Source organism: Somniosus microcephalus, chromosome 5, assembly GCF_052327205.1.
Source record: "Somniosus microcephalus isolate GS21.2 chromosome 5, FLI_Smic_1.0, whole genome shotgun sequence".
Taxonomy (NCBI): domain Eukaryota; kingdom Metazoa; phylum Chordata; class Chondrichthyes; order Squaliformes; family Somniosidae; genus Somniosus; species Somniosus microcephalus.
Window position 1 is genome coordinate 263,492,485 of NC_140991.1, and position 25,773 is coordinate 263,518,257.

At 44.7% G+C, this 25,773-nt stretch overlaps 1 protein-coding gene across 2 annotated transcripts in view; it reads right to left on the reverse strand.

Moving 5' to 3' along the window:
• Nucleotides 1-6,986: 6,986 nt before the first annotated feature.
• The window catches only part of LOC147117700 (putative thiopurine S-methyltransferase), a 74,089-nt gene continuing 55,302 nt past the window's right edge, over nucleotides 6,987-25,773 (reverse strand). The window contains exons 5-9 of one of the 2 annotated variants that reach the window (XM_085988910.1): nucleotides 22,093-22,145; nucleotides 20,465-20,539; nucleotides 18,107-18,192; nucleotides 14,007-14,051; nucleotides 6,987-8,108 (exon numbers count right to left, since the gene is read on the reverse strand). In XM_085988910.1, the coding sequence (XP_085845036.1) occupies nucleotides 7,984-8,108; nucleotides 14,007-14,051; nucleotides 18,107-18,192; nucleotides 20,465-20,539; nucleotides 22,093-22,145 (384 nt within the window). In that variant the 3' untranslated portion in view covers nucleotides 6,987-7,983. Of the gene's footprint in view, nucleotides 11,844-14,006; nucleotides 14,052-18,106; nucleotides 18,193-20,464; nucleotides 20,540-22,092; nucleotides 22,146-25,773 lie in introns of both variants that reach the window. The other variant, XM_085988911.1, reaches the window with a different exon arrangement.

Sequence of the window (25,773 nt, forward strand, 5' to 3'; positions counted from 1 at the left end):
AGGGTCCCTTTAAGAGTCGTCGATTGTGTGATGACGTCATAGCCCTGTGACGAGGCCGAGTCCCTCAGTCCATGCGGAGAGTTAATAAAGCTAACACGTGTTTTTCTTTGCTGCTATGAAAGTCTCACAGTCTATTTATTTCCAGCGACTCCTACAACGAGATACAAGTAGTGCAGAGAGAATATGAGAAAAGATTAGCAGGTAACATAAAAGGGAACCCAAAAATCTTTTACAGGCATATAAAAAGTAAAAGGATAAAGGAATGGTGGGGCCGATTAACGACAAAAAAGGAAATCTTGTGGAGGCAGAGGGCATAACTGAGGTACTGAATGAGCACTTTGCATCTGTCCTTACAAAAGAGGATGAAGTTAATGTCGCAGTAGAGGAGGAGGGAGAGATATTGGATAGATTAAAAATAGATAAGAAAGCTGGTGCTAAATAGATTGGCATCACTCACCCAGTCCAGATGGGATGCATCCTAGGTTGCTGAGAGAAGCAATGGTGGTGATAGTTTTAAGCTCTGACCACAATCTTTCAATCCTCCTTGGATGTGGGAGTGGTACCAGAGGACTGGAGGATTGCAAATATTACACCGCTCTTTAAAAAAGGGGAGAGGGATAAACCTAATAACTACTGGTCAGTCAGTCCAACGTCAGTGGTGGGAAAACTACTAGACAGCTATCAGCGCTCTGCAGCTCCAGTGCAGTGGCTTACCGGATTTTAAATAGAAAAAACTGTGCATGCGTGGTATTTTGAATGGGCCGTGCACCCAAAAAAAATTAAAGGGCATATTGCTAGAGACAAAATTAATTCTCACTTGGAGAAGCATGGGTTAATAAGGGGCAGCCAGCACAGGATTTGATAAAGGCAGATCGTGTCTGACTAACCTGATTGAGTTCTTTGATGAATTAACAGAGAGAGTTGAAAATAGAAGCACATGCGATTAAAGGAATGGTGGTAACTTAGGTACGTAATTGGCTGAGGGATAAGAGGCAGAGAGTAGTGGTGAATGGATGTTTTTCTGACTCGAGAGAAGTCTGCAGTGGGGTCCCCCACAGGTCAGTATTAGGACCATTGCTTTTCTTGTTTTATATAATTGTTCATTTTAAATCTGAGATTGATAGATTTTTGTTAACCAAAGGTGTTATGGGGCAAAGGCAGGTATATTGAATTACGTCACAGATCAGCCATGTTTTCATTTAATGGCGGAGCAGGCTCAAGGGGCTAAATGGCCTACTCCTGTTCCTATATAAATGACCTTGACTTGGGTATAGGGAGTACAATTTTAAAGTTTATGGATGATACAAACTTGGCAGCGTAATAAATAGCAAGATAGTAGCAGACTTCAGGAGGACATAAACAGACTGGTGAAATGGGCAGACACATGGCAGATGCAATTTAATGTAGATAAGTGTGAAGTGATGCATCTTGGAAGGAACAACATGGAGAGGCAGTATAATCTAAATGGTACTATTTTGAGGGGGGTTGCAAGAGCAGAGGGACCTGGGGGTGCATATTCACAAATATTTGAATGGCAGGACAAGTTGATAAGTGGTTAAGAAAGTGTATGGTATTCTTGGCTTTCTAAATATGGACATTGAATACAAAAACAAGAAAGTCATGCTAAACCTTTACAAATCACTGGTTAGGCTCCGGCTTGAGTATTGTGACCAATTCTGGGCACCATACTTTAGGAAGGATTTCGAGGCCTTGGAGAGAGTACAGAGGAGGTTTCCGGGATGATGCCAGGAATGAGGGACGTTAGTTACATGGAGAGATTGGAGAAGCTGGGATTGTTCTACTTAGAGCCGAGAGGTTAAGGGGAGACCTAATAGAGATATTTGAAACTAGGAGGGGTTTTAATAGAGCAAGTAGAGAGAACTGTTTCCTCTGGCAAGTGGGTCAGTAACCAGAGGTCATAGATTTAAAATAATTGGCAAAAGAACTAGATGGGAAATGAGATACTTTTTCCACACTGAGGGTTGTTAAGATCTGGAATGCACTACCTGAAAGGGTGGTAGAATCCGATTCCATAAGAACTCTCAAAAAGCAATTGGACATGCACTTGAAGAGGAATAATTTGTAGGGTTATGGGGGGATAAAGCTGGAGTGTGGGACTAAATTGAACAGTTCTTTCAAAGAGCCAGCACAGGCACAACTGGCCGAATGGCCTCCTGTACAGTAAGATTCAATGATAGGGCAGTTCAGCCCTTCTGGCTTACATCCTTCATAGAACTTGATTTACCCCATCATGGTTTCTATCCAAAAGCAAAAAGGTAATCAATCTGAAGTGTTAACTCTGTTTCTCTCTTCAAAGATGCTGCCCGACCTGCTGAGTGTTTCCAGGTTTTTCAGCTTTTATTTATGATTCCTGTCCAACTCATTTGATCTTCCGACTGCAATGCACACTCCACAGGTTTTTGTTGGGGCCAAGATGAAAACACTTCGTACTGGTGCTAAATTTGGGAGTATTATAAATCAGATATGGAAGCTCAAACTGACTCTGAAGTGCAGCTGAGGGAGTCATCCCCTTCTAGGAAGTTGCACTTTACTTCATTTTGGTGACATGTTGAGCCCAGACACCCGATTCGGGTGGCATTTGCAGCAATGGTGTAAAGTGAAACAGCTTCCCGCAGTTGCCATAGGTGTAGTATAAATCAGCTAAAGAGACCAAACAAGATCAGCTAGTACCTGCAGCTTTACTTTTGGATGGACAACCAGAATTTTGTTTTGGGGACCCAGTTGGAAAGAAGTCTTTTTGAAGTCCAGTGTGGATAGCCAGTCTCCTGTAACTAATTCCTTCATTAACTTGTTATGAACAAAACAGCACTGACTTGTGCTGAAAGATTGGTCTCTGCATTGGAGTTCCTCAAGTTACCTGGTCAGAATGACCAAGACAAGGCAATATAGCTTTAAGAAATTGTTGACTTTAATTGCCTTTAATCAGGATAACTCCCAGCCTGGAAGCATAAAAGGCAGGGAAATAGTTCAGTTGAGGAGAGGAGTTTGGAGAGTGAGAAGGCTAGAAAATAATCTCTGTTACTGTCTGGTTCATTGCTGCACTTAAAGACACAACTGCTGTGGGTGAATAAACCTCACTTGTCTGCGTATCTAATTGACCACTGGGTCTTGGACCTGCTTCAGCTTGTTACACAATGCTGTACCACTCTTCTACATTTTGTGGAAATGTTTTAAACCAGAACTGTAACCGAAGCCACACACCAAATGTTTGTATACCGATTCTTCACTTCCGTATCCCCTATGAACCACGGTGAATAAACCCAAGGCATAGAGAATCATAAGAACATTTTACAATATTTCTATATCAATAACATGGTGTGATGACATTCCTTTTCCCACATTGTATATAAAGGACACCTTCCCAGATGTCTTTAATTCCTTTTCTCCATTGCCATTTTCAGTGACTGCCCTGCAGATTGCTTGCATTGGGCAAGAAGGTACAATTCATTTAGGTTTTTTTTAATTGCAAATGAATTGAGTAGATTGGGCCTATACTCTCTGCAGTTTAGAAGAGGGGATCTCATTGAAACATTTAAGATTCTGAGGGGGATTGACAGGGTAGATGCGGAGAGGTTGTTTCCCCTGGCTGGAGAGTCTAGAACTCAGGGGGCATAGTCTCAGGATAAGGGGTCGGCCATTTAAGACTGAGATAAGGAGGAATTTCTTCACACTTCGGTTACACTTCTGGGTTCACTCAGAGGGTTGTGAATCTTTGGAATTCTCTACCCCAGAGGGCTGTGGAGGCTCAGTCGTTGAGTATATTCAAGGCTGAATAGATTTTTGGACTCTAGGGGAATCAAGGGATATGGGGATCGGGCGGGAAAGTGGAGTTGAGGTTGAAGATCAGCCATTATCTTATTGAATGGCAGAGCAGGCTTGGGGGGCTGTATGGCCTACTCCGGTTCCTAATTCTTATTATGTTAAAATATTGGCCCAGAAATTCGGGTCTCCACGGGTGTGTACGCACGGGGTACTCACCCGTAGGCCCAATGGAAGTGCCGGTTTCCTGCATGCGTGGGAAACCGACACTTCCGTTCCCCTGAAAGGAGGGGTTCAGAGGTCGAATGCGTGCGCAGTAGAGGCTGCGCGTGCGCATCGAACTTCGTTTTTTTTTACAGGTTTTCCCGGGAGGGTAAGTCTGCAGAAGTTAGAAATGTAAAAAACCGGTGTAAGGCCTGCTTTTTACAAGGTAAGTGGTGAATTAATTAAAATTAAAACATTTTTTCTTCAGGTTTATTATTTTTAAATACTTTAAAGCAAGGTAAGTTTATTTTTAGCCTCGTTAGAAAATAAAATTATTTTTTTCAAAAATTTAAATTATTGTTTAAAATACTTATTTCATGTAATTTATAGTTTATATTAAAAATGTGATTTAAAAAAAAAATTATTTGAAGATTTAGTGCTGTTTTGGGGCTGTAGTATTTATAAGTCTTGACAGCACTTCCTGTCAGACTTATGAATGGAGCATTCCCTGCTCCGATTGGCTCCCCATGGCCCACGTGATCCCAGGGGACGTATCGAACTAACTGCGCCCCTGGGATATGCAAGCACTGCGTGCCGGCAGCTGGACCAGGCCCCGGATTGGAATTCCATGGGGGCCCACAGCTCAACGGCCGGCACGCAAGGTAAGTGCAGATCGGGGGCTTGCACCCGCGGGAAGCCCCCGACCTGAATTTCTGGGCCATTGTGTTCATGTCAGGATTTAAATGTTGCTTTGATTCCCAGTAAGTATTTAGGTAGCAGAAGGACATTCACAGTACCTCTCATGTCCTTAAAACCTACCTCTTTGACCAAGCTTTTGGTCACCTCTCCTAATGTTTCCTTTTTTGGCTCTGTCAGTTTTTGTCTGCTAACGCTCCTGTGAAGCACTGTGGGACATTTCACTACATTTAAAGGCGTTTTATAAATACAAATTGTTGTTGTACTATTAAAGCACAACCTGAACACATGTTCCGTCTGCATCAGTTTTTCTTTGAGACGCTAGAGGAAGTCACCACTCAGAAATGATTCTGACATGGATTAGATCAAAAAGGCCACTGGAGTTGATCTTGGCACCAACCCAGCATACCAACAATCCTCATTTTGGCTTGGTAGGTCAGGTTTTGTGCTACCTGCCCTTCAAGGAATCATCCTGATTCAGTACCACCCAGTTTCAGCTGGATTTTGCACCAGATATTCTACTCAGCCTCAGCATCCCTGACCATTCCCATATGCAGATCTTGAATCTCTACAAGCCAGAGTATGTCTTTATCTGCCCAACATCTAGGTAATGATAGTGAGATGCTGGGGTCAAACAGAACTCTTACGACCATACTCTGGCTTATTGAAATATAGAACCCCATGGTACCAAACACAGTTCCACTTCAAATTTATCAAAGCCAAACTCCTTGGCATCAATGTTAAAAAAAACTTGTCACTGCTAAATCAGCCATGACAATTGGCATGGTGTCTGGCACAGATGAGTCAACATTGAAATGGAGAGATCATCTGACCAGATTCTGCATTTAACTCGTAAGCCACGAGAGCACTTTCAACTCCAAGAAGATTAGGATCTAGAAAGTGCAGCCCATTGAAATTCCTGCCAAGAAAAGTGTCTTGGTGATGTGCATTCTCTAGAAACTAACATTGCTGATCTTTTCAAGATGCCATTCTGACATTTTATACAACTTCTTAAAGCTGTACCCCTATCACGGAAGATTGAATGTGCACTCTTATCAGTCCAAGATTTGGGCTATAAACTGACAATTTAACACAGAACAGGTAAATGAATAGTTTCAGTACAAACCATAAATTTACCGTAATTTAGAATCTTGACTTCTTGAACATCAAAAACAACAAAAATGTTTCTTCTAAGCTGTCTCTCAACATAAATTGATCCTTGAAAACAGGTGCTCACTTCTTTAAAAATACAAGTCGTTAAATGGCAAAACATTTCCACACAGTTGGAATAGCCCAGTCGCCCTACTGACCTTAGATTGCCTAACTGGGCTCAGGCAGTCCCAGATATATCTGCAATTGGGGACTTCTGGTCACAGAGATGGCCATCAGATTTAGTACAAAGAATCACTGGCACTCCCACTCTTGCAGGCTCAACACCTGCCTTCAGCCCAAACACATCTGTACATCAAAACCACTATTCCAAGATGTCAATCGCTGAGGATAGTTGGAATTCAGTGGGATAGTTTAATTTATTGATCTGTGCCATAATAGCGACCCATCTGAATGGCGCTGAAAGAAAGAGATAAAGGAATTTAAATTTAAACATTTAATGTGACACATTCAGTTGTCTATTTTAATTGGAAGATTTTATTTTTGGACAAGTATTTTTGAAAAAATTGTACTGCAGTCTGTTACATTTCCTGAGAATACATTGCTCTTTGACTTCATGTGAATATGATCAAGTACAGGTATTTATATCAAATTCTAAAAGTTGTGAGGGAGGTGCTAAAATTTACAAATTCCACTTTTAACCACTGGTAATATTCATCAGTCTACTTTGGCACCAAAGACCCAATCCAAATGTTTGGTACCAAACACAGTTCCACTTCAAATTTATCAAAGCCAAACTCCTTGGCATCAATGTTAAAAAAAACTTGTCACTGCTAAATCAGCCATGACAATTGGCATGGTGTCTGGCACAGATGAGTCAACATTGAAATGGAGAGATCATCTGACCAGATTTTGCATTTAACTCGTAAGCCACAAGAGCACTTTCAACTCCAAGAAGATTAGGATCTAGAAAGTGCAGCCCATTGAAATTCCTGCCAAGGAAAGTGTCTTGGTGTTGTGCATTCTCTAGAAACTAACATTGCTGACCTTTTCAAGATGCCATTCTGACATTTTATACAACTTCTTAAAGCTGTACCCCTATCACGGATACAGAGCTCTCAAAAGCCTGTGGCTCACATATCATTCTTTTGTCACTTACAATTGTAAAACGAATTTTTGACAATATAATGAAACAGCGCCTCATCGACACATTTATTGCACATCGAAATTCTTAAGGCGCGATTATTTGCTGTTTTTAATTCAACAGACTTTTTGCACAAGATAAATGGAATATATATGTAATATTTCTATATTGCTGACATTTGTTACACCTCTGCAGCAATTTACATACCATTGAACAAAAAATGAAAATTCAGACTGCTTGTTGGTTGTGAGTATTTTACAAGGCTGCCTGCCACACAGTTCAGTGTTTTTAATGAGGTTACAAACAATAAGAGAAGCTGAAGTATTTTAATATGGTCATCAACACACTGACAATGCATTATTTATTGCAACTTCCCCCAGTACACAAGGCATTTTGTCTATACACAGTCTGTGCAATTATGAATGATCGTGGTGCTGGGAAGTGCACAGTGATGCTCTTCTGAACATGGCAGCAGTTTTTATATCACTATACAGCAAGAAACAAATACAACATTGTTACGTCGAAGAACCTCAGGCGTATGCCATCATGTGACAGGGAGGGGCAGGTCACGGAAATCTTTCCTCGTGATACTAAAAAATGGTATATGCGCCATATGATATGGAAATTATAGTACAGCAGCTTTGCAATGATTTGACTTTGAATTATGAAGTCAAGTGAAGATTGATCTAGCATTGGCCAATCGATCAGTCTCAGTGAAACATGGCCATGAGTCACTAATAGAAGTTTCAAACAATTTAATTCAGTCATTTAAGTAATATTTAAGGAATGTCACTGCTTCAACACACACACAAATTGGGATTCTACCACCAGAAGGAAAAAAAATCAGGTGTATGAATTCACTTGATTTAAAAATTGCATGGTTGGATGGCTTGCCAACACTCACTGTCACACAGAATGAATGGCCACTTGGTGAGGTACTGGAAGGCTGTCAACACCTGTGGAGCTGTACGTCAGCCATTTGAAAATTGGGAGTTAAAACGAGGTAAAAAGCTAAAAAAAAATGAATGCAGCCTGTGTTGTATGAATGCTCAGGAAGAATCTGTCTTCAGTGTAATGAGGAGAACTTCCTCATTGAAAAATTCCAGACCCCACAATTTTTGTTTCCCGGACAGTGTGTCAGATGATTCCAACAACTGAATGTTGCAGGTATGGCCTGGAAAAAAGGGTACCAATGATTACAAACATTAATACGTTTGGGTGTTCTTAACACATGTTAGCTGTTTACGAAGGTTCCCATTACATTGTGTGTATATATGAACAAAACTGTAACTGAAGCCACACACCAAATGTTTACAAATGTCACAATAGCTTCCTTTACACAATTCTATTTAGGATATTCTCATTATTGTTTTACATTTTCACAAAGCATTAGGAGGGCAGCAGAGGCGTGAAGCAGAGCAACAGAGACACATTGGGTTGCTGGAACAGGGACTTGGGAATATCTCAGGTGGGATTCCAAAACATGATGGGACATTGGGGGTTTCTGAGTGTCAATGGCATTGCAGGTGCAAAGACAGGTGTGGGGGCTGCACTGGTGCCTCAAAGGTAAAATCACAGTGTCTGAGTCACACAGAGCAGCATGTCTTAGGTTTGATTCTCATCCACCCGCCCCTGTCTGTGCTGAGATAGCTGATCTCAGCTGGAGCAGTGGCAGTGGTGCTATGATTGACCTTAGTGTCCTTGGATTAGGGAAGGGTTGAGTTGGCCATGGTTGCTATTCCTGACTCCTACTGCTGCTGGAAGCCTGTGTGTATGTTGCTGACGGATGAGGACAGGATTGGGCTTGACTTTGATGTCCTCCACAGTTGGATAGTTTGCTGACACTCATTGTCAAGCTGACATATGAATATTGATGTGAGGTGCTGGAGGGTGACCAGCACTGTGGTACTGTAACCCAGTAAGAGAGTCAACATCTTGCAGGGTTATGGCGAAAGAGCAGGGGAGTGGGACTAATTGGATAGCTCTTACAAAGAGCCGGCACAGACATGATGGGCTGAAAGGCCTCCTGGGCTGTATGATTGTGGGAGAGGAGAAAACTGGGTGGGGGGAAGGAGAGTATTGGGGGGAAAAAGGCATGGGGCACCAGAGAGGACAATAAAGAACGGGGTAGGAGAATCAGAGACATGAAGTGAGTGTGTAGTAGAATAATTATTAATGTACAATTTTTTTTTACCTTTTCCAAAATTAATGCATTTAAGAGGTCAAATGTTGCCTCTGGTTGCTGGGTGTGTTTTTTTTTGGTCAGCTGGATGCGTGACACAATTTGGGGACCTGTTACCATTCTTGAGAGTATTCAAATCAAACTGTTGAACAATCAACAGAGTTTCTGTTTGCTTGATTATGGAGTGCACACCCACTTAACTAAGTCTAGACAGTAGAGGTGCAGGTTAGTTACTTCCAACTAGGGCTTCGAGACCTGCACGTCCATGCAAGAGCACTGTTGGAATGTAACCAGTTAAAACGATGAAGCTTATCGGCATAAAGCTTCTTTCTGCTTATCCAGCCAGGACCACCCTACCTGTTCGGGCATTGCCATACAGGGTTACCTGGAGCTGAGTTGGAAGAATCTAAACTGCCAGTGCCAGGAGAATCCCTTCAGGTCCTGTTAGTGAGCCAGGCTGGAAAGTCAATCCTCAACAAGGCCCTGGAATACTACAGGCTGACCTGGATTAGGTATTGGATTACTGATTCTGCCATGAAGGGTTCACTCAGTTCCAATCTTTCATAGCCAGGTGTCTCATTTTGGAGTTGGGGGGTCGGCGGGCGTGATCGGTGGCAGGTCAGGTGGAAAAGTGTTTTCTTCCCCCAGTGGGTTGGGACCCCGCTGCCACGCACCTTTACCAAATGTCGGGTCTGTCAGCGCTGAGCAGACCCGACACGCAGCGGCAGGGGAGGCAATTAAAATCATTAGTGGCTTGTTTACAGCCACTTATCAATGGTTTTCTCCCAGCTTTTTGAATTTGACAGATCGCCCACCGGTTTCCCGCTGTGCCTAGCCCTCGTCTGTGGAGCTGAGGTGGGAGGTCAGTGGCCATTGAATCAGCTGATGAGTTGACAGCTTCAAATGTCAAGTCAAAGCTCCCTGCTAATTGAGAAATGTTCCTTTAACCACTAGCTTCTCTAAACTGCATTTCCACTAAAGATTCAGAATGCTGCAAGTCTTTACACAAGTCTCCATCCAGCCCGAGCTCATTACCTTACCCACCATTGTCAGATCGCTTCTGTCATCTCTACTTCACCTGCCATCTAATCTATCAGCATGGGTGCCCTTGAAAGTCTCTCACTTTGGTCCTCAGAATCCCACCATGATCAGCCCCAACACCAGCAGCACCAGGCACACCAGCAGCACCAGGCACACCAGAAGCACCAAAGCAACACCAGCCTTCTCTGCAATCAAGTGATGCTGCACAGGACACAGGGCATCAGCACCTGACCACATTGCTGCCACCATGGCCAGATTTACTTCACTTGATGCTGCACACCCTGGCTGCTATATGATGTGCCAGGTTGGCACCACCCCACACCAACACCATAAAGCATCCCTACAATGTCCAAGCCATTCCTTTCACACTCATCACCATTGCCGGGGGGGGGGCAGGGGACCGTTATATCTCGCCATTCACTGCAACTCACTAAGCCACTTCCAAAGGTGCACACAAATCTGTCCAAGAACGCAAAGTGTTGAAAATAAAGAAATAAAGGTTTCAATGTTTGACACCACATTAACAGAAACTTTACATGAACATTGTATAAAACAACCAAGTGCCTACCCTTGTGTGTTGTTAGTTGGTATGATTGCCCTAGGATGAGGGTGAGTGTGAGGGGTGGTTAGTGAGATGGGGATGTGATAATGTAGATAGAGTGATGGGTGGAGGTGCAAGGTAAGTTGGTGTGAGTAAGGATGTACAGGAGTAGGGTAGGGAAGGCAGAGTGATGGGGATGTGATGAGAGGCACAGAAGAGTGAAGCTGAGTGTGGCTTTGTACTAACATTTTGTGATCTACTGAGATCATTGAAACGTTTGCTTGTACCCTCCTCTGAAATGTGCAACCAGGCTGTGTTGATCTCCTAGGGAGGTCTCTTCTGCCCATGGGAAGGGAAGAGGATCTCCCTGTGTGCTGTGACTCCCTCCATAAGCATATGGAGGGAGTCATGGGAGAATCTGGGTGCAGCCCTGTGCCATTGTGCAGTGCTTGTCAGTGCAGCACCTCAATGCTGTAGAACACTGACCGCACAAATGTCAAAAGAAAGTTGGCCACGGCCCATTTAAGGAAACCGGCTGATGACGCATCATCAAATGACATCACCAGACCCGCTTCCTCTAATTGGCTGGGAAACGAGCTGGGCGGGCTTAACAAGCCCAATCAAGGGATATTCATTTCACAGAGCGGGCTGGAGCCAGCAGTGGGGTCAGGACCCGCCACCGACGTCACCCACCACGGACCCGCCGAGGTTTGTTGAATCCAACCCCCGATTTCCAGAATGACCCCATTTACCTCCCCACCCCCCAAGCAGGACAGTCAAGACAACCAGTTAGTGCAGATTTGAGATCTTGCAGGCAGACAGCAGGTGCCAGGAACTCCTCACAAGTAACTTTGTGAGCAGCACCATATGAGTGCACTGCTTTTCTCCTAATGACAGCATGCACACACACTATACCCCATTGAACAGTGGTTCCACTAGTTGAAGATGTCATGCTTCAGCAGCAGCTGCTTGCCTTTCTGCAGCCCACACATGGTGCCAGATCCTGGATATGTGTTCTCGTGCCTGATCAGTTACCAGCTTCCAGCAGCGCCCAAGTCTCAGTTTCCTCATCAGCTAAATGATGGACGTCTGTGGCAAGAACGGCTACGCACGGCAGCGTGTGATGAACCAGCCATCTTGATGTTCTAGACATCCAAGTCCAGTGTTGTTTATCAGGCTTACTTACACACATAAAAACATAACATAAGAATTAGGAGCAGGAGTAGGCCATATGGCCCTTCGAACCTGCTCCGCCATTCAATAAGATCATGGCTGATCTTCGACCTCAACTCCACTTTCCTGCCCGATCCCCATATCCCTTGATTCCCCTAGAGTCCAAAAATCTATCGATCTCAGCCTTGAATATACTCAGTGACTCAGCATCCACAGCCCATTCAGGTAGAAAATTCCAAAATTTCACAACCCTCTGAGTGAAAAAATTCCTCCTCATCTCAGTCTTAAATGGCCTACCCCTTATCCTGAGATTATGCCCTCTAGTTCTAGACTCTCCAGCCAGGGGAAGCAACCTCTCAGCATCTACCCAGTCAATCCCCCTCAGAATCTTATATGTTTCAATGAGATCACCTCTCATTCTTCTAAACTCCAGAGAGTATAGGCCCAATCTACTCAATCTCTCCTCATCGGACAACCCTCTCATCCCAGGAATCAATCTAGTGAACCTTTGTTGCACCGCCTCTGAGGCAAGTATGTCCTTTCTCAGATAAGGAGAACAAAATTGTGCACAGTACTCCAGGTGCAGTCTCACCAAAGCCCTATACAATTGTAGTAAGACTCTTATACTCCAAAGACTTCCTTACATGATCAATTGCTGAATCCAGGTCCTTAAATAGAAGTATTTTGGCAAAAAGACATGAAGCTATGAGATTGACTCCCCCTCCATGTTACTCAGTCGCTGGTCAGCGAAGGCTGGAGCCCTTCTTCCCTGTAACAGTTTCTCTTTTTTGCTTCAAATCCACCTCACAGGTTGGTCTTGGATTTCACACATAAGAGTAGATTTTATCTCGGGGTGGGAATCGAGAGGGTGCGAGCGCCGAATCAGTGGCAAACCATTTGGCCCCCTGAACCGTGAGGCCTGAGAGATTTTAACCCCCAGGCCTCATTTACATGTCCCGACTCTGACTCCTGCTCGAAACCGACGGGAATGATGTCACCGCGGGAAGTCAAAATTGGTAAGCAGCAGGAAGCTTACCAGTGCCTTCCTGCTCCACCTGGGCCACAAGAAACCTCTAAAAATTAAAAAAGACATAGACTTACCTAGGCCTGGATCTTTGCTGCTGCCAGCTTTTGCTGGCAGGCCTGGGACCATGCAGGCCATAGTCAAGCCATGGTTAAAATGGCGTGCACGTTCTAATGACGTAATAAGGATGCGATACTGCCATTTAAATTAGGCCCCCGCTACTCTGGGGTGGGCCACCTTCTCGTGCCTGAAGGCAGGTAAGTAAAAACATTAGGGGGCGGGGGTGGATGGCGGGAGTGCGAGGGTGCATCAGAAGCATGGCTGGCATGGGAAAGGGGTTACAATTGGTCCTATATGCTGTTGCACGCCTTGGTATTCTAAACCATGAAAGAGAATAGTTTGTACACATCTTGCATGCCACTAACTTGTACGTACTTGGATTTGCTGTTATTAAACAACAAACTAGATCTCGGTGCTGGAATTGTATGAATGCCGATGATCATTCTAATGCAGAAACTATCAATTTTTCATTCGCATAATCGTGAGAAAGACCAGACCTCTGGGTGCCAGTTCCTCAGGCTCCATATGATTTTAGCTGCCCAACTGCCAACTCATCTGACTTTCAGAGTTGACTCTTACTCTGTAATTAGTCTTGATTTTTAATGTGCTACAACTTGGGGTAACACAATGTACTCCTTGTGACTCTTTTGGAAATTTCCAACACCAGCTAGACTCCCAGCAGCAGTGGCAGGTGCTGAGTGAAGCTTAGACACCGAGTCCATTTGGATCAGCTATTGAGTGGCATGAGGGAAGGTTGTCTCCTCCATTGGCCGGGGTTAGTACATAGGCCAATTATAAGGGAAGACAAATTATAAGGGAAATGCAGGATATTTATTCACAAACAATAAAAACTGTAGTACCCCCCCACCACCTCACAATGAAAACAGGCATAATGACAAACAACAGTAAGACTTCACATTCTTGAAACAGCGTTGTGAGGCAGTGCAGCTTTAAATGAGAATTATTTAAATTTCTGAACTGCATACAGTGAAACTGAACACATACTAAAATTAGTAAATGTCTTTTAAAGATACAATAAAAACAAACTCACTGAACAAATCCCGAACTTCGGATTCTGAGATCTTGGGTGGTAAACCTACCAACACAGAACACATTATTTTTTACGTTATCCGTGCAAAATGTGTAACCAATTAAAAAAAAACAAATATAGATTATAGACAACACATTGATGAATGCTTCAGGTCAGACTGTAACAGAGAATCAAGTGTAAAGTAGGCCATAATGTCTCCCAGTAGTCCCCTATAAGATCCCCTATATTTTATGAAATAGGATGTTTAATAAGTGTATTTTCTTTCTATAAATTGAGTATCTGCTTTCTTAGTCAGATCATAAGAAGCTTAAGAGTCATAAGAAATAGGAGCAAGAGTAGACTATATGGCCCCTCGACCCTGCTCCGCCAGTCAATAAGATCATGGCTGATCTTCTACCTCAACCACTTTCCTGCCCTAGCCCCCATCCCTTGATTCCCTTCGTGTCCAAAAATCTATCGATCTCAGTCTTGAATATACTCATGATTCAGCATCCACAGCCCTCTGGGGTACAGAATTCCAAAGTTTCACAACTCACTGAGTGAAGAAATTTCTCCTCATCTCAAATCTAAATGGCTGACCCCTTATCATGAGATTATGACCCCTAGTTCTAGACTCTCCAGCCAGGTGCAACCACATCTCAGCATCTACCCTGTCAAGCCCGCTAAGAATTTTATACGTTTCAACGAGATCAACTCTCATTCTTTTAAACCCCAGAGAATATAGGCACATTCTACTCAATCTCTCCTCATAGGAAAACCCTCTTATCCCAGGAAACAATCGAGTGAACCTTTGTTGCACCCCCTCTAAGGCAAGTATATTCTTCCTTATGTAAGAAGACCAAAACTGTGCACAGTACTCCAGGTGTGGCCTCACCAAAGCCCTATATAATTGCAGCAAGACTTCCTTATTCTTATCCTCCAACCCCCTTGCAATAAAGTCTAACATGTCATTTGCCTTCCTAATTGCTTGCTGTAACTGCATGTTAACTTTCTGTGATTCGTGTACAAGGACCCCAAATCCGTCTGAACACCAACACATTTACTAGTCTCTCACCTTTTAAAAATATTCTGCTTTTCTATTCTTCCTACCAAAGTGGATAATTTCACATTTCCCCACATTATACTACATCTGCCACCTTCTTGCCAAATCACTAAATTGTCTATATCCCAGGCTCTTTGCGTCCTCCTCACGGCTTACTTTCCCACCTAGCTTTGTATCATCAGCAAACCTGGCTATATTACACTCGATCCCTTCATCTAAGTCATTGATATAGATTGTAAGTAGCTGAGGCCCAAGCACTGATCCTTGAGGCCCAAGCACTGATCCAACTAGTTACAACCTGCCAACCCAAAAATAACCCGTTTATTCCTACTCTCTGTTTTCTGTCCGTTAACCAATCCTCAATCCATGCTAATATTACCCCCAATCCCATGAGCCCTAATCCTGTGTAACAGTCTCTTGTGTAGCACCTTATCAAATGCCTTCTAAAAATCCAAATATATTACATCCATTGGTTCCCCCTTCTCTACCCCACTAGTTATACCCTCAAAAAACTCTAATAGATTTGTCAAACACGATTTCCTTTGCCTTAGAGGGGGTGCAATGAAGGTTCACTAGATTTATTCCTGGGATGAGAGGGCTGTCCTATGAGGAGAGGTTGAGTAGAATGGGCCTATACTCTCTGGAGTTTAGAAGAATGAGAGGTGATTTCATTGATACGTATAAAATTCTTAGAGGACTTGACAGGGTAGATGCTGAGAGGCTGTTATCCCTGGCTGGAGAGTCTAGAACTAGGGGTCATAGTCTTAGGATAAGGGGTTGGCCATTTAGGACTGAGATGAGGAGAAATTTCTTCAGCGTTGTGAATCTTTGGAATTCTCTGCCCCAGAGGACTGTGAATGCTGAGTATTTGAGGATATTCAAGGCTGAGATAGATAGATTTTTAGGCACTAAGAGAATCAAGGAATGTGGGGATAGGGTGGGAAAGTGGAGTTGATGTAGAAGATCAGCCATGATTACCACAGTGACTACACTCCAAAAGTACTTTGTTCGCTGTAAAGCGCTTTGAGACGTCCGGTGGTCGTGAAAGGTGCTGTATAAATGCAAGTCTTTCTTTTTTTTTCTTTATGATCTTATTGAATGGCGGAACAGGCTCGAGGAGCCGTATGGCCTACTCCTGCTCCTATTTCTTACGTTCTTATGTCCAGCAGTAGCACTAGATAGCTGTTAAGAATGGCAACTTTGGATGATTTTTTTTCCCCCACCAAAATCTTGAACCTCAAATGTTGCTCTAACAGAGATGACACTACTCAGACAGATGAGCATTCAAACTCTGGGACCCTCCTGCTCCAACTGGCTCGGTACCACCCTGGGTGGTGCAGTTATCTACTGAACCATCAAGAGAGTGGGCTCGGAGAGTGAAATCCATCTGTAAGTGTGTTATAACATTTTAAAATTCAGGAGTACTTGATTCAACGTGGACGTGTCTTTACACAGAGGTGCTTCACAAAGGTTTTCTTTCTTTTACACAAAACAGTAAACATTACACATTTATATCTATATGTATAAATCGGTACTTCTGTCATTCTGTCTATCTGTCCACCTGTCTATCTGTCTGTCATCGCGTGTGCGTTGCGGGTATGCACTCGAAAGTTACAGGGTGTACCTACGCGCGCGTTACCTCCAAAGAAAGCTTACGCTTCCGAGACGGTTTTAAGCGTATTTACGTTTCGGCCGGGCTAAAATTGCACCCGCGGTATCCCAAAAACCTTCAACATTCCGCTCATTAGCATCTCATTATCCGCTCATTAGCGACAGAGTGACCTCGAGCTCGACCAATCGTACGCCGGGTTGCTGGCGTGTGCCGCCGGGCCAATCGGTGCGCGTGTGGCCGGGCTTTATCGTTCTGAACCGAGGTGAGTCGCCGCCATCTTGATTCCAAACTTTTCCTTTCTTTTTCCCGCTTTCTGCGTCTTAAAAAAAAACGTTGCTTTTAAAACACATATTGTTTTTTTTAAAAATGACTTAGAAAGTAATTAACTTATCTAATCTCATTAATTTTCCTACCTTTCCCCGTTTTTCCAGGTAGGCCTAGAAGCCTCGGCGTCTCCTCCGCACCCACGCCCGAGCTAGGCACCTCCTGGCCCCACTCGAAGGCTGGAGAGCCGAGCCTCAGCCCAGCGCCGCTAGGGTGCGCACGCAGCAGGAGCTGAGACGTCTCTCTCTGCCGGGGCTTGCTGAGCGTCCAGCGTTACCCTGGCAACGGGCGCAATCGGCGGTCTTCACCTCGGGGGGAGGGGAGGGGGGGGCGGCCGCGACCCTCGGGGGGGGGCCGCGCGCGCAGCAGGAGCAGCTGAGACGCGGCGTCTCTCTCTCTGGCTTGGTCAGCGTCACGGTTGCCCTGGCAACCGGGCCTGCCGGCCGAGAGAGACGCCGCGTCTCAGCTCCTGCTGCGCGCGCAATCGGCGGTCTTCACCTCCGGGGGGGGGGCGCGACCCTTGGGGGGGGCGCCCGCCGCCCTCCCTCCCCTCCCTCCCACCCTCCATCCCCCCTCCCCTCCCCCGCCCTTCCCCCCCGCCGTCCCTCCCCCCCTGCCCTCCCTTCCTCCCCCCCGCCCTCCCTTCCCCGCCCTCCCTTCCCCTCCCTCCCCTCCCCCCCGCCCTCCCTTCCCCTCCCCTGCCCTCCCTTCCCCCTTCCTTCCCCCCCTCCCTCCCTCCCTTCCTTCCCCCCTCCCCTCCCTTCCCCGCCCTCCCCCTCCCCTCCCCCCCGCCCTCCCTTCCCCTCCCCCCGCCCTCCCTCCCCCTCCCCTCCCTCCCCCTCCCCTCCCCCACCCCTCCCCTCCCTCTCTTCCCCCCAGTCACTCTCTCTCTTCCCCCCCAGTCGCTCTCTCTCTTCCCCCCAGTCGCTCTCTCTCTCTCTTCCAACAACAACATGCCCTTGAAAAAGCCTCGGCACCGCCGGGCACTTCAGCTAGTACTCATATATATCTAAGAGAGGAACTGTTTCTCTCTCCACAGATGCTGCCTGACCCGCTGAATGTTTCCTGCATTTTCTGTTTTTATACTTATATCTAAGTAGAATGGATACAGACATCACTTACCAGTAAAATCATTTTTAGTGCAGACGAAAATGTTCAGAAGATATCGACATCCTTTGGCCATGAGGGTTATCATTAGTTTGCTATAACTAAAACAGACAAAAAGCACTTGAATACACACACACACACACAAATCAAGCTCCTGTGGTATTGCACAAGACCTTTTTAAAATTATATATGACATACCCCTCACCAAGGAAACAAAGCTGTAGCTACAAATCAGTGAGGGTTCCTGCTCCTGATCACTAACCAGTGGTTCCAGTTGAGAATGGACATGGTGCAAGAATAGGATAAGAGTTGATTGGAATACTGCCCACAGTTACTGTGTAAGCTCACACATGAACACCGTGCTGAATACCAGAAGCCTGCCAGGGTCCCTGGAACCATACCCGAGCATGAAGCACTATGTTCAGGAGAGGATTCGCTCAGAGCGGGAGCAATACGATAACAAAAGAAAAAACTATAGTGAGACAAAACAAAATGTCCCTGGGACAAATTGGCTGGGGATTTTATTTTTGGTTGTTGTCCAGTGACCCCTGCTGGACGTGGGCTTCTGCGAACACAAGGTGAGGACAGGAATGGGCTTGCCTATGATAGGCCCCATGATTGAACAGCTTGCCAAAGCTATCTTGGTTCGCAAGTGAAGACTGAATGCTCAGGCAAGCTACCATTGCCTGTGGGACTGTATTCCAACATAAATTGTCACTTTCAGGAAAATAAAGGCAAGGGACACAAATCAGAGGGAAGGGAAACGTTTCAATTAGTCACATGCCCTTTCATGAGGAAAAGCAACAAACACAGAGATTCACCCTCGTCAGAGTGGGTTACAAACAGAACAGCCCCAGCCAGATATTTTTAATTCTACTGCATCTAATAAAGCTTTAACACTGAAGTAAAACATCCTGAGGAAACAGAGCTTCAATCCCACTGAAGAAGAACTCTTAGTTCATCATACAAAAGCAAAGTACTGCGGATGCTGGAGATCTGAAATAAAAACAGGAAATGCTGAAAATACTCAGTAGGTCAGGCAGCATCTGTGGAGAGAGAAACAGAGCTAATGTTTCAGGTCGATGACCTCACCATTGACCTGAAACATTGAGCTGGACTTTGATACTGGAGGCCTGTAGGAGGCAGGACTACAACTTTTGGGGTTGTAGTCCCGCCTCCATCGAGTTGTGGCCAACCCACACGATTTTCACTTGATTGACCTTGTTGAGCCCACCCAGCGGGCTCAGCAGTCCAATTATGGGCCACCCGGCAACAGGTGACGTCACAGATTGATATTTCATCTGTCAAGAGCTTTTGACAGATGAAATATCAACGTTTGACAGCTCTTTGAAGCTGTCAAACACTGACAATCTGTACTCTAAGTTAATTCCTTCCTCTCAGGCTGATTTAGAGATCTCTCCAGAACAGAAAGCAGAATGCTGCAGATTTTGACAGCTCGCAGCCATTCTGCTTTCTGTGCCGGTGAGATGAGGGACTCCCGAGACCTGAAGGAAGGCTGCAAAGGTAAGTAAAACTTATTTAAACACTTTACACACACCAAACACACTTACCTCTGCACTCATGCACCCATCACTCACCTGAACACCGGACATCTCGAACCTTCCAAGCCCTTTAGCCCGACGGTCCGCCTCGCTAACTTGCCGTGGTTTGGAGCCATCGGGAATCCCACACTTCAGGGATAAAAATAGGGATTAGGCTAAAAACTGCCTGTTAACTACCTGTTAACAGGCAGTTAATTGGCACTAATCCCCTTCCCGCCTCGGGGAGGTGGGTCCCAGCACAGGTCAGGTATCCGCCTCCTTTGAAACTGGCATGGAGGCGGGCTGGGATCGGTTCGTGCCCCCCCGATTTTGAGATTTTAAACCCTCACACGCCTCCAATTCCGCCTCCACGGCCCAATGAAAATCCTGCCCATTAACTCTGTTCCTCTCTCCACAGATGCTGCCTGACCTGCTGAGTAATTCCAGCATTTTCTGTTTTTATTCTTAATTCATCATAATCATAGGCAAGAGCTTAACGTGGAATCCTCTTCATAATGACAAATTCGTTTCCAGTGAGAAAAGTTCCATATTAACATTTTCCATTTGTCCGGGTGCAAAGGTCATTTATGTAGTGACACACCACACCCCAGAAAAAGCAGTGAAACACATGCTGCTCTCTCAGTTCAAGAGCAGCCTGTCTATCTCATATAGGGAAAATCAAACCGTAAAACAGATTATCGATTTCATTTTGAAAATCGAAACAAAGAAAATTCCCCCAGGCTGAACATTATATGTTACATTAGCTGGGATACATACCAGCAATTAATTTCAGTCTATGGTAAGTGAAATCAGAAAATGACACAGTACTCACCGTTGTCTGTCAGCGCTGTTGAGAGGTTGCAGAGAACCTCGGTCCCAGATCCCATCAAACTGCCCAGCAATTAAACTACCCATGAGAAAAGCAGAATGGAGCGGATTACAAACTATTGTACCGTCAAATATAATTAGACATTTCAGCTATCATAGAATCAAAAACACAAAAATATTCCTCACTTTATAAATACCAACTCAGGTTTTTACATAAATTGACAGTCAACATTAAGTAACCTGCTTGCATCTATGTTACTTATTTCCCCCAGTATTTTAAAAACCTAGACCATGTCTCCTCTCAGACTTTTCCAACTTTGCTTAAGGACATCCTTTCATCGCATACATGCTTTATTTGGTAATTTGCAAAATCTTACATTTATCTACATTGAAATCTATCTTTATTCCATCTACTCTATTGATCCAGGAGTATTTTTGCAAAAGTTAAAGCACTTGGGTCTGGTTATTGGCCATTCACTGAAAGTATCTAACCAATGTGAAGCTGCTATTAAAGACAGTTATCAAATACTGGAAGCTTAATAACATACATCTGGAAACTGATCCCATGCCAATGCTTAATGCCATTGAGGGACTAATCGTAGGTAAGGGATAGGCAGGAGCCAAGGATGGAACCTTGAGTTACTCCTAGTTTGATGTGTGGGAGCAGGATGATAGGCCATGGCTGGAAATGTGTTGGTTACATTGGGACAGCAAGAAATGGAACCAACCGAGGGCAGAAAAATGTAGGTGGACCACCAAAGAGAGGTGGTAGAAAAAAATGGAGTGGTTGACCATGTTGAATGTAGTGAAGAGGCTGAGGAGGACACAGAGGGATAATATGCCATGGTTACAGCCATAAAGCATGTTGTTGGCTTGATCAAAGTGGTCTAGGTATGGTGAGCAGGGTAGAAGCTAGACTGAAGAGAGTTGGAAAGGGAATGGTGGGAAAGATGAACATGGAGCTGGTGGTGATGATGCCTTCAAGGGTCTGAGAAAGGAAAGAGAGTTTAGACATGAGGCAGTGGTTGGAGAGGATTACGGTATTTAGGATGGACTTTTTAAGGACAGGGTGATGATTGCATCTTTGAATGACAGAGGAACAATACCTTCGCAAAAGGAACCATTAATGCTGTCAGCAAGCACTGTGGCAAGGAAAGATCTTTGTATAGACAGGAGTTGGGTTGGGAGATGTTTAAAGACTCAGGAGGTGATTACATGAAGCACTTTATTATGGTCATATTTATGCTAATATATATGTACAAATGTATGTTGAAATGTTTAAGTGTCCAATCCAAATTGTACACTCTCGGGAGCCGCAAGCCTACATTTCGTTGTACTGCACTTGTGCACTAACAATGACAATAAAAGTTGATTTGATTTGATTTGATTTTGATTTGAAAATTACCGTGTTGGGGGTGAGGCGGGTATAGTGGGAGAGAAGCAACAGAGTGATATTGAATCGACTGGGGTGAGGGAGTGTGGAAGGGTGAAGGATGGAAGAGGAGAAAGCTTAGGGAGCTAAGTGGATGATCCTAATCATGCAAAAAAACTCTGGGGTCAAGAAAAACTTTACATTAGAGAAAATGTGGATAAAGAACACACTCCAAAGGAGACGGGAACATTTGTTCTTACCTTGAGAAGTCAAATATATTGCTCTTAAACAGAGAAATCCGTCCATCAGAACTCTGAAATGGAAAGCACGAAGCAACAAAGTGTCAGATTGTAGCTTTTTAAGCCATGTCCCACCTCCACAGACACCTATTGTTGCCGCTGTTGCTTTCCTTCAACTGGTTCAGGCTGGTTTGTGTGAAAAACTGGCTGTCACTGGTGTGATAAGAGACCAGCTTGCACAGGGCAATACTGGCCCTGTTAGCTGTTCCTTCAACGGAAACAGAATATCCTGGTCGGCTACAAAGTGCTCCATTTTGTGACCTGTGTTTTCTTGGTACTGCAAAGGTTTCCCAGTTGTTCCTCACCCCCCCGCCCCGGCCCCACTCAGAGATGAAACATCTGGCTGGGGGCCATTTCAAAACTGGCACACTTTTGTATACCATAAATCAAGATTGGCATCTGAACTTGGGGAGTCCAACGCTTCACAGCTAGAGTCACTTAGCAGTGTGAACACTTAAAGCATCACAGGACTAAAACATATTCGTAGTGCAGATTGAACAAGGCACTCCTGGAGGGGACCCTCGCTAGACGGGAGCACGAGGCAAGGTTAGGGCTATAACACAATAGGCCTGATTCTCCAACCTGCATGGCTACATTCCGGGAACACAGCATTGCTGAATTTGCCCTCATATCCACACCAGACATTATAAAGCAGGTGTGTCCCACCTGTGGCCCCAGAGACCTGACAGTCACAAATGACATCCTATGCAACTGTGACTGTGGTAAGATATCCCTCCTCATCCTGCTCGCCCTGTCTGCAGCCTTTGACACAGTTGACCACATCATCATCCTCCTCCAACAATTCTCTTCCATCATCCAGCTGGGTGGGACTGCACTCGCCTGGTTCCAATCTTATCAATCCAGTCGTAGCCAGAGAATCACGCGCAGTGGCTTCTCTTCCCGATCCCGCACCATTACCTCTGAAGTCCCCCAAGGATCTATTCTTGGCCCCCTCCTATTTCTCATCTACATGCTGGCCTTGGCGACATCATTCAAAAACACAATGTCAGGTGCCACGTGTACGCTGACGACACCCAGCTTTACTTCACCACCACCTCTCTTACCCCTCCACTGGCTCTAAATTGTCAGACTGCTTGTCCAACATCCAGCACTGGGTTAGCAGAAATTTCCTCCAACTGAATATTGGGAAGACCGAAGCACTGTCTTCGGTCCCCACCACAAACTCCATTCCCTAGCCACCGACTCCATCCCTCTCCCTGGCAACTGTCTGAGGCCGAACCAGACCGTTCACAAACTTGGTGTCGTATTTGATCCCGAGATAAACATTCGATTACATATCTGCACCATCACCAAGACTGCCTACTTCCACTTCTGTAACATCGCCTGACTCCACCCCTGCCTCGGCTCATCTACTGCTGAAACCCTCATCCATGCCTTTGTTACCTCGAGACTTGACTATTCCAATGCTCTCCAGTCCGGCCTCCCACCTTCCACCCTCCATAAGCTTGAGCTCATCCAAAACTCTGTTGCTCGTATCCTAACTCGCACCAAGTCCCGTTCACCAATCACCTCTGTGCTGGTTAACCTACATTCACTCCCGGTCCAGCAATGCCACAATTTAAAAATTCTCATCCTTGTTTTCAAATCCCTCTATGGCCTCGCCCCTGGCCTTGGTGAGACCACACCTGGAGTACTGTGCACGGTTTTGGTCTCCTTATCTAGGGAAGGATGTATTTGCCTTGGAGGGGGTGCAATGAAGGTTCACTAGATTGATTCCTGGGATGAGAGGGCTGTCCTATGATGAGAGATTGTGTAGAATGGGCCTATACTCTCTGGAGTTTAGAAGAATGAGAGGCGATCTCATTGATACATACAAGATTCTGAAGGGCATTGACAGGGTAGATGCTGAGCGGTTGTTTCCCCTGGCTGGTGTGTCTAGAACTAGGGGGCATAGTCTCAGGATAAGGGGTAGGCCATTTAAGACTGAGATGAGGAGGAATTTCTTCACTCAGAGGGTTGTGAATCTTTGGAATTCTCTGCCCCAGAGGGCTGTGAATGCTGAGTCTTTGAGTATATTCAAGGCTGAGATAGATGGATTTTTGGACTCTAGGGGAATCAAGGGATATGGAGATGGGGCAGGAAAGTGGAGTTGAGGGCGATGATCGGCCATGATCTTATTGCATGGTGGAGCAGGCTCGAGGGCTGTATGGCCTACTCCTGCTCTTATTTCTTATGTTCTTATCTCTGTAACCTCCTCCAGCCCTACAACCCTCCAAGATTTCTGCGCTCCTCCAATTCTGGCCTCTTACGCATCCCGTATTTTAATCGCTCCACCACTGGTGGCCGTGCTTTCAGCTGCCTAGGCCCTAAACTCTGGAATTCCCTCCCTAAACCTCTCCACCTCTCTACCTCTGTCTCCTCCTTTAAGACGCTCCTTAAAACCCAGCTTTTAAACCAAGCTTTTGGACATCTGGCCTAATATCTCCTTATGTGGCTCGGTGCCAAATTTTGTTTGATAACACTCCTGTGAAGTGCCTTGGAGCGGTTTACTACATTAAAGGCGTGATATAAATGCAAGTTGTTGTTGTTCTTGTTAGCAAGGGAGTTCCAGGATTTTGATCCAGCGACGATGAAGAACGGCGATATATGTCAAATTTGGGATAGTGATTTGGAGGGGAACTTGGAGGTACCTGTATTTACCTGGATAAGGAGCATTTTATTACAGGAAACTTTCGTTTAACCGGAGATTAAAAGTCCGGAAAGCTCTATCTACCGGCAAAATTCAGGAGCCGTTTTCTATAAGTTTTTTTACTTCTCGTTGCTTTTTTTTTCCCAGTCAGGCTCTGCAAGGTCTGTAGCTAAGCAACAGCTTCAGCTAGAGACGCTTGCAGCTGCAGCCGACTGTTTTGAAGCTGTTGCTAAGCAACAGGGTTTGTTGATTCACACGGAGCTGAAAAGCTCTGTATGTTTTAACATTGCTGCTGGTTTATACGGCAGTTTTGATCTAACGGCACTAGCTCGGTCCTGTCAGTGCCGGATACCAGAAAGTTTCCTCTATATGTAAAGCACTTTGGGATGTTTTTGAAATAATTCTGAGACATGATAAGAGCCTACATAAATGCAAATCTTTCTTTCATTCAATATATGTTTATATGTGGCGTGTTAATCAAAAGTCCATAGAAAATAAAACAAATGGTTCCAAATTTCTTTTTAAATTGTATTTAATTGTTTACATTTGAGGGGTTAAATCACTGAGTTGTTTGATTTTTTATTAGACTTTTCAGAGAAAAAGGTAATTACCAATGACAGGCATTTTGATGAGTGTCGCTACTTTTAGTGATTTGTGTATTTATACTCCGAGATCCCTTTGCTCCTCCATCCCACTCAGACTCACACCCTCCATGTAATAAGTGAACTCCCTATTCTTCCTACCAAAATGTAATTCCTCACATTTATCGGAGTTGAATTTAATTTGCCAATTATATGCCCATTCTGCAAGTTTATTAATGTCTTCCTTTAATTTGTTGCAGTCCTCAATATTAACTATCCCCCCAATTTGGTGTCATCGCAAATTTAGAAATTGCATTTTTGATTCCAAAGTCTAAATTGTTAAAATAAATTGTGAACAGCAGTGGTCCCAGCACTGATCCTTGTGGAACACCATGTGGTAAACCACTGTTA